This window comes from Moschus berezovskii, chromosome 5 (genome assembly GCF_049115385.1).
Source record: "Moschus berezovskii isolate FMDL1 chromosome 5, NW_MosBer_1.0, whole genome shotgun sequence".
Taxonomy (NCBI): Eukaryota; Metazoa; Chordata; class Mammalia; order Artiodactyla; family Moschidae; genus Moschus; species Moschus berezovskii.
In genome coordinates this window covers 112,802,803-112,817,434 of record NC_142464.1, presented here as the reverse complement: position 1 = coordinate 112,817,434, position 14,632 = coordinate 112,802,803, and the positions used below count along the sequence as shown (strand labels likewise).

General features: G+C 54.0%; 1 protein-coding gene across 1 annotated transcript in view; it reads right to left on the bottom strand.

Annotated features, from left to right (window-relative positions):
* The window catches only part of CRMP1 (collapsin response mediator protein 1), a 63,215-nt gene extending 49,330 nt beyond the window's left edge, over positions 1–13,885 (bottom strand). Inside the window, exon 1 of the mRNA XM_055434492.2 lies at positions 13,505–13,885. Coding sequence (XP_055290467.1) covers positions 13,505–13,885 — 381 coding nt within the window. The remainder of the gene's footprint in view (positions 1–13,504) is intronic.
* Positions 13,886–14,632: the final 747 nt, after the last annotated feature.

The window sequence follows — 14,632 nt, the reverse complement described above, 5'->3', positions numbered from 1 at the left end:
GCTGAGTCCAGCTAAGCCTCTGGCACCCACAGACCTGAGAACAACAGATAACTCTTGTTGTAAGCCACAGAATGACTGGGTTGTATGTTATGCAGTATTATGGAATCAAAGTGAACTGATACACCATCCAAAATTTGTGCCAGGAGTCACAGCCCCAGTAGTTGCTCTCTGATTTTCTAGCTCAAATACTTTATAAACCCATGACTCTGTTCCTACCCCTAATGACCAGATCCCTCTTTCTTCTAGGCTCCGATCACAGTTGTCCCAACCAGCCTCCCTGCAGGAGCAAGCGCTACCTCCAGTGCAGCTGTATGGTCTTATTAATTCACAAAAATCATTTGCCTTTGGTTTTGCCTCAGGGGACAGCCTGTTAGCCAGCAGCCCTTTGCCACACTTTCCAGGAAAGCAACCCTGGAAGTGGACAGGCCTGAGACTGAATATAATGAACAAACATTTGTTCTCCACCTGCATGGGGAGAGGACACGGCAGCATCGCCCTCCTTCATGAATCAGAAATACAGTGGTCTCCAGGGACTGCAGGATTTTCTGTGAGCTCAGGCCCATTTCCATGGCAACTGCAATTTTAACAGCGAGATCTCAAGTTCCACTGTACCTAACAGACATTCAGCAAATACTCCCTGATGAACTGAATATCTGGTTTTAAAATAACACAGCTCTGTCATGACCCCAGGAGTGGGCAAGGTCTTCAGGCTTCCTACAGAAGGGAGAGGCCGGACAAATCTGTAAGTATGTGGAGACCTATTTCTACACTTCCGTGTCTCTGCTTTTTATCTTATATAAAGCAATCTGGACAGAAATCCTTTGCCTTTAAGAAAATTACATTCCTGAGTACATACTAAGCACCAGTCCCATTACACGGATTTTCATTTCTCATTCATTTTTTCTTTCCTGTTTTTAATTCTGAAGTCACATTAAGAAGCAGGTATTATTGCTACATAAGCAAACTCAGAGAAGTGATGCAATCTGCTCAAGGTCACCCAGCCAAGAGACAGTGGAGACAGATTTCAACCTAGTGCCACTGGGCACCTACCAAGTGACAACCCAATGTCCTGTGATAGTTGCCCCAGTGTTCCTAGTTAAGATACCTGTGCCTCAGTTCCCTCCTTTGAAGAATGTGAACAAGCAAGAATAGATCACACATGTCAAGCCCATTCCCAACGTCAGCATCTCACCGGCCCTTCTGATAGGATTGTTGTGAGTGTGGTCAAAAGGGAGTAGGCAGACTAAAGGCTCTGAAACTTGGAAAGGGCTCTCCAGTGGCAAGACAGGAAATGCAAAGCCTTATTCACCTAATAAAGATGTCCTGGGTAGCACAGTGGTAAAGAATCTGCCTGTAATGCCGGAGACGCAAGAGATGCAGGTCTGATCCCTGGTTTAGGAAGATCCCCTGGAGAAGGAAATGGCAACCCACTTCAATAGTCTTGTTGGGAAAATGCCATGGACAGAGGAGCCTGGTGGGCTACAGCATCACAAAGAATCAGACATGACTAAGCAACTGAGCACACATACATTCATGCATTCACCTAACAATTACTGATAAAGCCTCCTGTGAGTCAGGTGCTTCCACAGTTATTATCTCATTTAATGCTCATTTAACAAAGAAGCAGTGTTGTCTGCAGGCAAAGGACGTGGTGGGTAGAGGCCAGAATGCCTGAGTTCTAAGCGGGCCCCCCACTTATTACCCTTGTTCCTTACCTCTCTGTACTTCAGTGTTCTATCTATAAGGCAGCGAGTCGTTTTGAAAAAGTAAATGAACCGATGTGTGGACAGAGCTTAGTGTCTGACTTTTAAAGTTCTTGCAACCCGGGGAAATAAATCTCATTCAAACACCCAGTTCCATTTTCAGCTTCTCTCTAACCTCTCACACCCCAAACCCAACATCTATTCCAGAACTATTCCTTATTCCTACCTGCTGATCTCCACCTCCCACTGCACCTGCTCCAGATCAGCCCTTTTCCCTGTCTCCCTGCTGCCTGCCTTGTCCCCTCCACAAAACAGCCAGTGACCTTTCTGAAACACAAATGCAACCATGCCGTGTGTGTGCTGAGTCATTCAGCCATGTCTGACTCTTGGGAGCCCATAGACTGTAGCCTGCCAGGCTCCTCTGTTCATGGGACTGACCATGGTGTGCCTCTCCTTAAACCTTTCTCCAGCTTGTACTCACATGGAGGATAAAGCAAGCCTCCCAGGCTCTTCCTGGTCTGACCCCTGCCCTCTCCCAGCGTTGCACCATATTTGTCTGTTCACACTATAGCCTGGTTATCTAAGGCTTCCCAGGTGGCGTTAATGGTAAAGAGCCCTCCTGCCAATGCAGATAGATTTAATAGACATGGGCTTGCTCTCTGGGTCGGGAAGATCCCCTGGAGAACGGTATGGCAACCCACTCCAGTATTCTTGCCTGGAGAATCCCACGGACAGAGGAGCCTGGAGGACTACAGTCAATAGGGTCGCATAGAGTCGGATGCGACTGAAGTGGTTTAGCACTGCACTGCACCCTGGCTCTCTAAGCTGCACTTTCACAGCCCTGTGCCTTTGTCTATGGCACCTGCTACCTATACTTGCTGCCACACCCGCTCTGCCCACTGATTTCCACCTCACCTTGTCAGGTGCAGCGCTCTGCCTCCAGGAACATGTGTTCACTCTTGGAGTTCCTATAGCATAGGGCTGGCACTCCTTACTAGCATCGTTTCACAACTGTACAGCACTTCATCTTTTGGCTCATTTTTGTTTGTCTATTTCACCCATGAGACTGTGAGATCCTTCACCCCAGAAACTATAGCTTACTCCCATACAAGTTGTTAGATGTGTGACCTGTGGTAAGAACTTAATCTCTGTGTTCCAGGTTTTTATTTTTTTTCCGTTAGTGGAGCTAATCAAAGCACCCAACTCACAGGATTATTTAAGTGAAAGCTCTCAACACACTAAATACTGGCCTATGAAGCCCAATGCCTTATGATGAATGTTCTGTGTCTGTGTCTTTGAGGAAGCAGGAAAAGCTTCCATTGCTTGTATCAGCTTTTCAAAGGAGTCTGACCCTAGAAAGTATTTAATAAAGTATGCAAGCATGCTAAGCCACTTCAGTCATGTCCAACTCTGCAACCCTATGGACTGCAGCCCACCTGGTTCCTCTCTCCATGGGATTCTCCAGGCAAGAATACTGCAGTGGGTTGCCATTCCCTTCTCCAGGGGACCTTCCCAACTCAGTGATTGAATCCACGTCTCTTATGTCTCCTGCATTGGCAGGCGGGTTCTTTACCATTAGCACTACCTGGGAAGCCCAAATCAGTTTAAAAGGTGCCCAATAACTAAAGTTTTATTTTGAATCCATTTTGTTCTCCATGCTCAGAAATAAAGAACAGCAAAAATAAAAAGGTGGGGTGGGGGAGAGGAAAAAAAGGAAAGAAAAATCCAAATATTGTACTTAGAAATTCCACTAAAGAACTGGGAATAATTTGGAAAAGAGAAGGTCCTAGGTAGCTGAGAAATATCTTCCAGAGCCTCCAGGAATATCGTTGTGAAAGAGGAAGAAATCTGTGAAAAATTCTGAGGGCAAAAGGTAGACTCTCCCTCTACATATTAAGACTTTCCAACAACAGAGCTGTCCAGGAGTAAGCAGGCTGCTGTGCAAAATGGTGATCTCCCTGCCACTGGAGGTAAGCAAGAACAGGGTACTTAAAACTCCTACACTAGAGGGGAGGCTGGGGGCGTGGGAGAAGCCACGAACACTCTTTTCTGCTACCTTAAATGTACAAACACAGAAAAATTTTTTAAATTTAAAAGGTTCTTCTCAGCTTTGATGTTGTATAAATCAAATATTTGCTTAGGACTGAATCCCTAAGGTTCTATGAATACTGTATGATATTAATATAAAACACATGTGTGCATGCTAAGTCATGTCAATCATGTCCAACTCTTTGTGACTGCATGGACTGCAGCACACCAGGCTTCCCTTTGCTACATAGAGAAACTAAGTGACTTACCAAAATTACACAGCAAGTAAGCAGAATAGCTAGGATTCAAACCCAGAGATTTTGGCTTCAGAATCCACATTCTCCCATGCTGCCTTTATCACCATCTTCTCAGCTCAAGAACTTCCAGAGGCTTCCTATTACCCTCAAAATAGACTCAGAATTTCCTATAACTTGGAGCTGAATTATCTACTCCAATTCTGTAAAGGAATCTGAAGCCCAAAGAAGAACTGAGTTGTCCAACATCAAACACCCCATTTGCATTTGAGCCAGACTTAGAACCCATGGGCTATTTCTGTCACTTTGGGCACATTCTGCCTGACTTCTAAAGCCTTGTAGAATCCTCCAGCTCCCCAGCCATTTCAAATTTATCTCATCCTGGGATTCAGCTATATAAAATCCTCACTCCGCTGATCCCATTCATTCTCCAGCCAGGTCTTGTCCATGCTGTTCCACCTGACTTGCATGCTTTTCTTGTGTCTCCACCAATCAAACCCCTCAACACCTAGCTCATGCCATCCCCCAAGCCCCCAGAGACCAACTCCAATTGCTTCTGGCAAAAGCTGAGCCCTCCCTTCTCTGAATACCTCTAACACCTGTTCTCTATTCCACAGATTACCCTCTGGTCATTTTGCAGTCATTCCAGGTATGTGCAATTTTTCATTTAGCTGGAAAGGTCAAGATCATGAAAAATATGTTTCTAACCACCCATTGCATCTTGCACAATTCAAGGAACAGAGAAGGTCTGCAGCTAACAGTCGCTGATTACCTGTCATTCCGTATCTTCATCTCCTGTGTTGAGGGAAGGGAACTGTCATCTGTTAGTCACTCACTATGTGCATTCACAAACATTATACTACGTGTTTTCACATACTCAGTCTTGGCCAAGTTCATTATAAAACACAGGCGCTCAGGGCTAAGTGTGTACGGTTATGTTACAGAAGATGTCACAACACAGTATCACTTGCATGCTCTCTGATACACTTTTTAAGAATCTAATTTAAAATAATTTTACCCCAAAGAATATGGCCAACTACTCCTTGTCTGATCATGAACTTGACCAAGCTGAGACTGTCTGCTTCTCTGCCCCAGATGACAGAAGCCCCGATTCAGAACCAGATTCAGAACCAGATGTCTGCTAGTACTCCTCTTGTGGGCCAGATCACTGGCAGGTTTGGTCTCTGCTCTTCCTTGAGTCTCAGTCCTGCTATTCTGCTTCCCTCCGATTTCACTAGATGCATGACAAATTCCTGTAGGCATCTCAAATTCTTTGCATAAAAAGGCACCAAGATAAACCACATAATTAAAGGTAGGCTGAACACCATCTTTGGGAAGTAACAAGCTTTTTGCACATCTGTCTATTAGGTAATTGAGTCTGATGCACTTTTTATTTAATGATCACTTTCTTCCCTGCTCATCTCATCTTGAATGTTTGACTTAACACACACACACAAAGATTTCAATCAGATGGTGACTATTTTAGCAAGCAGACCAGACTATCTACTCTTCCCTGCTTGAATGGACCTCTTCATTTCTCCACAGGCCACCGAAGAAGCTTTTAAGACTCTGTAATCTCAGTTTACTCTTTGAGAAACAGGTTGCCTTCCTCAAAAACTCAGTTAGAGATCACACAAATCCTTTTCTTTTGAAATCCTTTTGAATACCATAATTATCTGCAAAAATCACAAACGGTCAATACCCATGAAGTCTTATTGGTAATAATTATTGAACCATCTCAGTGGACACTCCTGCCTCCCCTTCGGTAGCTCCATGGGGACACAGCGCATCTGCAGGGCCACCAGCCTTTGTTTGTTCAGAGCCACGCCCAGGATGCCCTACTCACTTAACCACCCAAGTGGGCACCAAAAACCCGCTTTAAATTAATCCCGGCTGCGCCATTAATTTTTTAAAAAGCCACACGTGAAAGGGAGCTTTATTAATATTTTAAACAATCCTGGGGGGCTGAAGCCAAGTGTTTCGATTTTTTTTTCCCCTCTTCTCTATCAGGCTACCCTAGTATCTCAGAAGAAGGCAGAGGCGAGGAATAGAGGGAAAGACGCCGGAGTCGGCATGAGTAGGAGAGGGTTTCTGTGGCTCAGCTGCCCCTGGCTTCTGTCCCCACTGCGCCCTGCCTGGGGCGGTCCTTCTCCTCCTCTGCTCACGCCTCTCCTAGCTCTGATCTCACTGCCAAAGCTGCGACCTTATCCCCTCTGTTCAGACGAGCGAGCTGAGGCTCAAGGGGGCAGAGACCCAATATCAAGGGGACTTAAGGATGTATCTTGGTCCTTTTGACAGCCTCCCCACCCCCAACACTTGGTCTTGCTCCAGGCCACACACACACCGTGGCTGCCAAAAACATCTTACCTGTCTCCAAGGTTTGGGCTAACTGCACAGAGAAGCCGCGCCTGGATGCAGAGGTCAGGCTCCACAATGCTGACTTCCCTTCAGTTTCTCCAAGGGGTCACACTCTTTGGCCTCAGGGCCTCCCTCGACTCTCAGAGAATCCCCTCCCTCCTCCCTAAATCCCTCCCCTTCCCAGAACTGTGGTGGTCCCCTCAAGCCTCCTGTATTTCCCTTATAACAACCCCCGCCCTCCCTACACACACACACTTTGTTGCCATTTAAGGCTGAAATGTCTTTACTCAACTCTGGAAAGGTGAAGGACACGCCCATCTCATGTCCACTTTCCTTAGCACACAGAAGGCGCACGAAACAGACTAGATCCTATTACTAATATTATTAACCTAGGAACTGAGTACTATTGAACAGGTTAAGGGAGCAGCAAGTGAAAAGCCACAACGCCCGTCCACTCACTGAATGGCATTCCAGTTCTTGTCACTTCTTGTGCATTATTAGCAAAAGGTTCTCAAGAAGCTGTGGGGTCCTACAAAGGAGCTCCATCCAAGTCCATCCTCTCTGGCTTCTCCTCTAAACCACACAGCTTTCTAGCTGGAGTGGACTATAAGCTCAGTGGCTCAGTCGTGTCCGACTCTTTGCGACCCCGTGGACTGCAGCCTGCCAGGCTCCTCTGTCCATGGAATTTTCCAGGCAAGAATATTGGGGTGGGCTGCCATGTCCTACTCCAGGAGCGGACTATGTGGACTACATCAAACACAAATGCCTTGTCAAGGGCAACTTTTCCAGGAAATAAGGGTCATTTTCAGCATCTCTCCTCCCCACACTACTGGAGCTGTCAGAGCCACTCTGTCTGACTCTCTTTGACACACAGGTTGACTGCCTGCTTCGCGCAAAGGACTAAAGAAGTTCTGAAGCCCTTGCTGTGTGCCCACCAAACACTAAGCCCTTTGCCAGAGTCCTCTCGAATGAATGCTCCAGGGTTCTGTGAAATGGCCAGGGCTTGGCGCACTTTGGATAGCAGAGCCCCAAGGCTCAGAAAGGAGGCAGAGCAGGGCTGAACACCCAGGTCCATTTGGTACAAAAGCCCGGCTAGTTCAGCTCCACTCCAGAGGGCCACAGCCAGCAGGCAGGGAGACTACTGCGGTTGTGTAGACAGAGCCATACAACTCAAGGCACTGCTCCCATAGACCCACCTCAAAGACCATCTTGCTAAACTTCCTTCGTGGAAACGGGGGTACAGGTTACAGTACAGTACAGGTGCAGTACAGGTTACAGTACAGTACAGTACAGGTTACAGATCTGCTCTGGTCCACAGCCACAATGGTACCCAGGCCTTCAAACTCATCAATCACTGCATCACCTCCATCTCCTGCCTCAGACCCCTTGAGAGCAGTGTCAGAGTCCAGAAGGTGGGACTGGCTCCTACAAATACTCCACACATTCCTCCCACACTGCCTGGCCCCGGGGCAACCACATCCCTCCAGTGGATTCTTAGCCAGCTACAGCATTAAGGGATTGGTCACGTATACCTCTGAGTCTCTGAGCAAGGATGAGGGATGGCTAAGAGGTGGCCCTCATCTTCAGGGGTCACATCTCTGGATGTGACTCAGCAAAGGTCGGCTGACAAGACCTGAAGCTAGACCAAGGAGGAGTTTTCTTAGGGAAGACTCAGTCCAGAGTTGGGCAGGAGGCAGGGCTCTTCTGGAGAGGCAAGGGGGCCAGCCCCTTCCCAACCTTTCTCTCAATTGTGCCCCAGTGCTCCAGCCTCTGAGAGCTTTAGGTGGACAATGCCTCCTTCAGAAGGCTTATTGAGAAGATTCAATAAAACAAGATCCACAATACACTGGGCAGATAAGTGGGTAACATCAGTTCCTTTCCCCTTACCCAATGTGGCCCTCTCCAAGGTGCTTTGGGGCCATCCCTGAGCTTTTATCCCTTCTGGATAAAGGAGGATGCTAGAGGTTTCCTGTCTCAAACCTCAAGCATCTTCTGGAGGATTCCATGGAGATGGAATTCCAGCAGGCCATCTACCTGACTGCTCAGATACCAGCCACCCAAGGCCCATGGTTTTCCCCAGCACCCGAGGTCCACATCCCTCAGGAACGGTGTGGTTCAGTTCTAGAGCCCGGCAGGCAACGAGGATGGAGGCCAGGTCTCCGGGCCCCGCTGTGCCTTCAGCTCCCCACCCTCAGACAAAGCCGAAAGACCTGGGATCCTTTGTTTCCGGCCACACCCTGGGACCCAGAGGACGGCTCAGCCCCCACCGCCATTCCTAACCCCCCTACCCCAGTGTTAACCCTTCCAGGGCCACAGCCCCCCCAGAGTCTCTCCATTAGGTTATTTTTAGCTGCCGTGAGGACAGGGAGGGGCTCCTCCATCATGGCGCTTGTCTCCAGGTCCAGACTTCCACTCCACCAGTCTGGGCGGGAAGTGGGGGGCATAGTCGACCCTTTCCCCTCCTTAGCAGGCAAGGAACGCCGCCGCGAGAGGCCAGAGCTGGACGGTGCAAAGCCCCCGCTTCTATCCCCGAGCTGGAGTCTCAGCTCCAGGACAAGGAAGGAGGGGGCTGGGACCCCCGCACCGCTCCCTCTTTTGTTCAGCTCCGCATCCTCGCAGTCCGCGCCGTCCTCTGGCACATCCCTTGGCGAAGGGGGCGGGGGGCGGTGGCCGCGGGGGAGGCGGCTGCAAGCCCGCGGGGAGAGGGACCCGAGGCTCCAGCCCCGCCCCGCCAAGCGGGGCTCCCCCTCCCCCCCATTGTCCCCAGAGGCTGGGGGAGGGGGCTCCAGAGCCGAGCCCGGCCCCGCCCCGCCCGCCGCGCCGCAGGACGCCTGGCCGGCCGCCCCTGCGGACCCCGGCCGATCGTCGGCGGCGCCCACCCCCCACTGCACCGAGACCGGCGGGGCTCGGCGGGCGGGGACCCGGCTTACCGTGATGTGCGGGATGCTCTTCTTGCCCTGGTAAGACATGGCCCCCCTCCCCACCTCTGGCGCCCTCGGCCCGGCCGGGGGACTTTGTGGGGCTGGCTTTCGCTCGGTGCGGCTGTCTCTCGGTCCCGCTTCCCGCGGGCGCGGCGACAAAGGCCCCGGCCCAGTGACGAGAGGCACGGAGGCTCGGCTGCCCGCGGCTGCTCGGCCCGCTCGCCCGCCGCCGCCGCTCTGGCTGCCAGCACCGCCCGGCTCCGCGAGGAGGGCGGGACGAGGGCGGGAGGAGGGGGCTGCAGACAGACAGCTCCTCCCGGCGGCGCGGAGCCCAGCCCGATTCGCCCCTGTCGCCTCGAACCAGGAAGCGCTTCCCTTCCGATCACCCCCTTCCCCGCACTCCGCCCCCCGCCCCCCCAACCAACCAGCCCCGCCGACCCCCGCCCCGCGCACACGCCCTCGGCTGGGCCCCGGCCTCGCTCTCGCGATTGGGTAGGTCTGGTTTTTTCAGGGCTCTTTTGAAAGCCAGAGATGGACTTCGGATGCGCAGGCGGAGACCATGGGCAGCGCCACAGGTGTGCGGTCCCGCATGGGGGGCGGAGGGGGCTCCCGTAACATCTGTGTGGGGGAGGGAATGTCGGCCGGATGCCCAGAACCCCCCTCCCCATCCCTCGGCTGCTGGAGTGTCTGAGGATACGGTCCAGCAACCCTCCCGCCTTTGACCTCTCATTCCACAGCCTTCGTTTGTCTGCTGCGCCACTCGCTGCACGGCTCAAGCACATATCCAGCCCCAAGTCCAAGCCTTTATTCAAACTGTGCCCTCTCTCGGAATATCTTACCTCCTCTACCAGACTCATCTCTAATGGCTTTTCCACGAAGCTTTTCTCTGCCACCCCTCCCACCCCCATTACTGAACCCGTCTCTTTGGGGACTCAGCAGGATCCTCCCTGCAGCAGCAGGGGCCCCCAAAGACAAGGCCCTAATTAGTGGCTGACCTGCTCTACCGTCTGCAGCCCACCCCCTTCACATCACACAGCCCCCTGCCATTGGGGCCACCGGGTCATCCCCAGAGCCTGTCTACCAGACAGTGATTGCTGATTTCAGAGCCAGACCATTATCACTAAGATCCCTGAGCCCCCCGGGGTAGGCTAGGGGTCAGGAGGGGGAGAAGGAAGTCCTGGTTCCCAGTGGAGAGTGAACACCAACCCCAGCACCCATAGTCCAGATGGTGCTTTGGGAAGAGGTGAGGAGCAGGCTTGGGCATGACTTAATAAACTTGACAAAAGAAAGAAAAAGGAGAGCCCTAGCAAGCCCCCATAACACTAGCAGGTGCCCCCAAATCTCCAGGCAGATTAAAATGCCAACCTTGTCACTTTCCGCCTACAAAACTCAAACCCCGCGCTCAGGCTCTGTTAAAAGACCCCATCTTGTATACGTCAAGCTGCCACCCAGAGGAAGGGTGCACTAGGCCTGCTAAAGCCCTCCACCCCCCCTCTGCCCCCCCCACTTCTCAGGTTAGGGCCTGAAGCCCTTACCTCCATCGCCACCTGGGAGCCAGTCCGCCAGTCCAGGATGGAGACCAGAGATGCCTGTGCCTTAAAATGAAGATGGGATTGTATGTTCACAAAAGAGAAACAGTTTAGTATTCCAGGAACACTAGGCCATAAGCTTCCCATTTCACAGGTTGACACCTGTGAATTGAGGCTGACACACAGGGACAATATCTCTCGGATATAAAGCACGTTAGCTGCAGCAGAGCAGTATCTGGAAGCCAGGTTCTGGCGTACCTAGTCTGGAGGTTATTCTCCTACATTCATTCATTCAGCCTCGGCTCTGAGCTGGGTCCTAAATTCTTGCTGCTGACCGGAAATTGGGGTCTCCCTCTCCCCCCACTCTATATTCCCTTCCTCGTTGTTGCTAAATGCTAGATTCCACGAACCTCCACGAACCAGGGAGTCCCCAGGGCCCAGTCTGGGCAGGATAGCTCCAGGGGTGGGGTCGAGAACTCGAGGGGTGGGGCGCGGGTTCGCTATTGGCCAAACAGACCTCAGCTCCCGAGTGGACTTCCCGGGTACAAAGCGCCGCATTCGCTCAGCCCTGGGCCTTGGCAGACGCTGCGCCTGCGCCATCGAAACCCCTCCTCCCTCCCCAGGAAAGAGGTTTATGAGTGGGAGGGAGGGCCCGGGTATCCTCTGCAACGCGCAGGAGCAGCGAGGCCCGCCGGCTCCGAGACCCGAACCCCGTGGCCGCTCGGCCCGCGAAGAGTAAAACGCTCCCCCAGGGGAGACCGCGAGCCCCTTGGCTTCGCGGTCCCGAACCTCGAGTGCTTCTGGGGTCCTTGGCGCGCCCGAGGCGCTGCCTTTTGTCCAGAAACCATGGAGAAAGGGGAGCGGGCTAGAGGGGGAGAGGAAGGAGCAGTGGAAGAGGAAGCGACCAGCGTCCCCAAGGGCCGAGGCGCGGCTGCAGAGCCGTCTGGGGCCGAGCCCAGGACCGATGCTGGCGTTGGTGACATTGACCACAGCTCCTGATGGACGCTTTTCCACAGCTCCCGGCTGTGCACAAAGCTCTCTCGACTCCCTGATACTCCACCACGCCATGAGAGAAGCTGGGAGATGCCACCCCCATTTCACAGATGAAGAAGCTAAGGCTCAAGAGGACGCACAGCCCTGACTGCAAACCACAGTTCTCCCGTATTGGCCCCGGTTTCTAGGTCCGCGGCCCCCGAAGCCTCCCTCTCAGGCTCTTAATCCTGGATCGCAAATGAGGTCGGACAGCAGGGAAGGAGGCGGGGAGGGAGAGATAGAAAAGGGATACGGACAGGGAGACGGGACCCTCTCGCCCCGCTCCCGCCCCCACTCCAGCGCACTGTAGACCTTCCGCGAGGCTCCAGATTCAGGACCAAGGAGAGTTCCCGAGCTCCCCAGACAGAAAAGCGAGGGTGTAAGAATGGGGGCTGGAGGAGACCCACTACTGGGTCAGAGCAGCCACAGGTCGGCCCAGCCCCCATTAGTCTAGGAAGCGCCCCCCCCCCCAGATTTCTGTCCAGATCAAACTGCGGCTCCCTCACTGTATGCCTATCATAACATTTAAGGGGAGAAGGGTTCATAAAAATGATAATGATAAAACTCATAATACACGACGAATGTTTATTGAATGCTCGCTACCTGGCGTCATTAACTGATTTCATTTTCACAGTGAGTCTGTCGCGCCCACCCTGGCCTGGGGTGGGGCTGGAGTGCCAAAAAGGGTCCCCAGCACCCATAGTAGCCTGGGACCTGGGCAGTGCTCAGACATGGAGTTCTGGGGTGAGGCGATGGCTCTCGGCCGTCGGTGCTCCACTTGCACCAGGTGCTCCAAGCACCTGACCATATATCCCATAGCTGGGTCGTCTATCCATCCATCTTCCCCCAGCGGCTCTGGTGACCACCAGCTAGAGGGAGATGAGCCATAGGGCCCAAGGCCTGGCGTTCCCTCTCCCTGATGTTGCCCCCCCTTTCACGAGGAGAAAAACCTCCAAGTCTACTGACCCCGGTTCAAATCCCTGCTCTGTCTCCAACTTGCTCTGTGAAGCGAGCACACTGGCGTCGTGCGGGACTCAGAAACATTCTCTGAAGGGGTCGGGTGATTGCGGCTCGCGGTTTCCAGGTCTATCTGCCCGACGATCTCAATCTTTAACCAAATCCTTCCCCCCAGAAAACACAGAGGGAGCACTCAAGAAAGGTTTAAGCTTTAAGCCGTGTAACCAGAGGCATTTCATTAAACCTCTCCCCGCGGCAGTGACATAGGAGGTGCTGTATAATTCCTCGTGAGTGAGTGAATAAGTGAAGGGATGAATGCGGAACGAGCTACTCGTCTTCTTAAAGCAGAGAATGGGGCCCTTCGGATAAAATTGACCCCAGAGGGCCCTCTGCGCTCTAAGGGACCATGTGGCGGCTTTAGCCAACTTACTTCCCTTCTCAGAATCTCGGTCTCTCCCTTTCTGCAGAGGAGGAGCAGGGGACCGGATCTCGAAAGACCCTCTGGAGTCTCATGGACTATGCTGGCCAACCCTGACCGAGTGGCCATTCCTCTCCAAACCTGCTGTACGATAGAGTGGGGGAGGGGCCTTGGGCGCTCTCCCAAGCCCGGGGGCAGCGGGCCCCGGCACTCCGGCCCCTGGGCACTGCCTCCGGGCGGCCCCACGCCCCGCGCCCCTAGGGCCCCGCCCCCTCCGTCCGGCCCACGCGCGCCCCGAGGGTACCTGGCCATTGTCCCGGCCGAGTGGCAGGTCGCGGGGCGCGGGGCAGCGGATGCGCAGCGCGGGCGGTCTGTCGTCGCGCTCGCCCGGCGAGCTGACGGCCGAGCCCGAGGGCTCGCTCACGTCGCTGGCCGTGTCCTCGCTGCCGCCGGGCCCCGGCAGGCCGACCGCATCAAGCCGGCCAGCACTACGCGGCGTGCGCGCCGAGCCGCGGCGGCCCACGCTGTACGCGTCGAAGTCGATGGTCTTATTCTCGTAGGCGCCCTCCACCGCGGCGAACATGCCGCCGTACTTCTGGCGCGGGGTCTGCGCCGCGCTGCCCGGCCGCGCCAGGTACACGGGCAGGTCATCCTCCGTGTTCCACGCGCGCCGCCGGTCCGCCATACCGGTCCAAGGCCGGCTGCCCGACCGCGCCCCCCCCGCCCGCCCGCGGCCCTGGCCACCACCGTGCGCCGCGCTCCGCGCTCCGCGCTCGGTGCGGGCCCGCCGCTGCCCAGGCGCGACTGCGGCCCGGGCAGGGGCGGGCCGGGGCGGGGCCGGGGCGGGGCTGGGGCGGGGCCTCCGGGCGGCTGTCGAAGAGCACCACGGCCGGCTACAAAGGACCGGGAGGCGGGGACCGCGGCGAGGGCGTGGAGGGACCGTGACGTGCCCTCGCCGCAGCGCCGAGGGCGGGCAGCCCAACCGCAGTGCCCTCGCCGCACCCCCACTCCCCGCCCCCAGGCCGAGCGCAGGGCGCGAGGAGAGCGAGGGGTGCGAACCTCGGGCACGCACACACTGCCAAGCACACGTAGGTTGGTATTAGCACAGCAGACAATTACGCCATACAAACACGTGAGAGATGCACAAACATGCCGGCGTACCCGAGAGTCGGTTACACACACGCTCCCCAGACACACTTAGTCTCTTTCACGCACATCGTTGGTAATTTTGCACACACATACATGCTTGTGTATATTCCTAATCAATCACACACACATACACACACACACATAGACACAAGCCAGAAATTCTCAGTCACCCAGCCCAGGGCGCAGACAGCATCACCCGAGATGGATTGCACAACCAGAGAGACGCCCACACATTGGATACTGCATTCATTCACTCGGTGCTGTTACACTGAGTGCCCCGCTG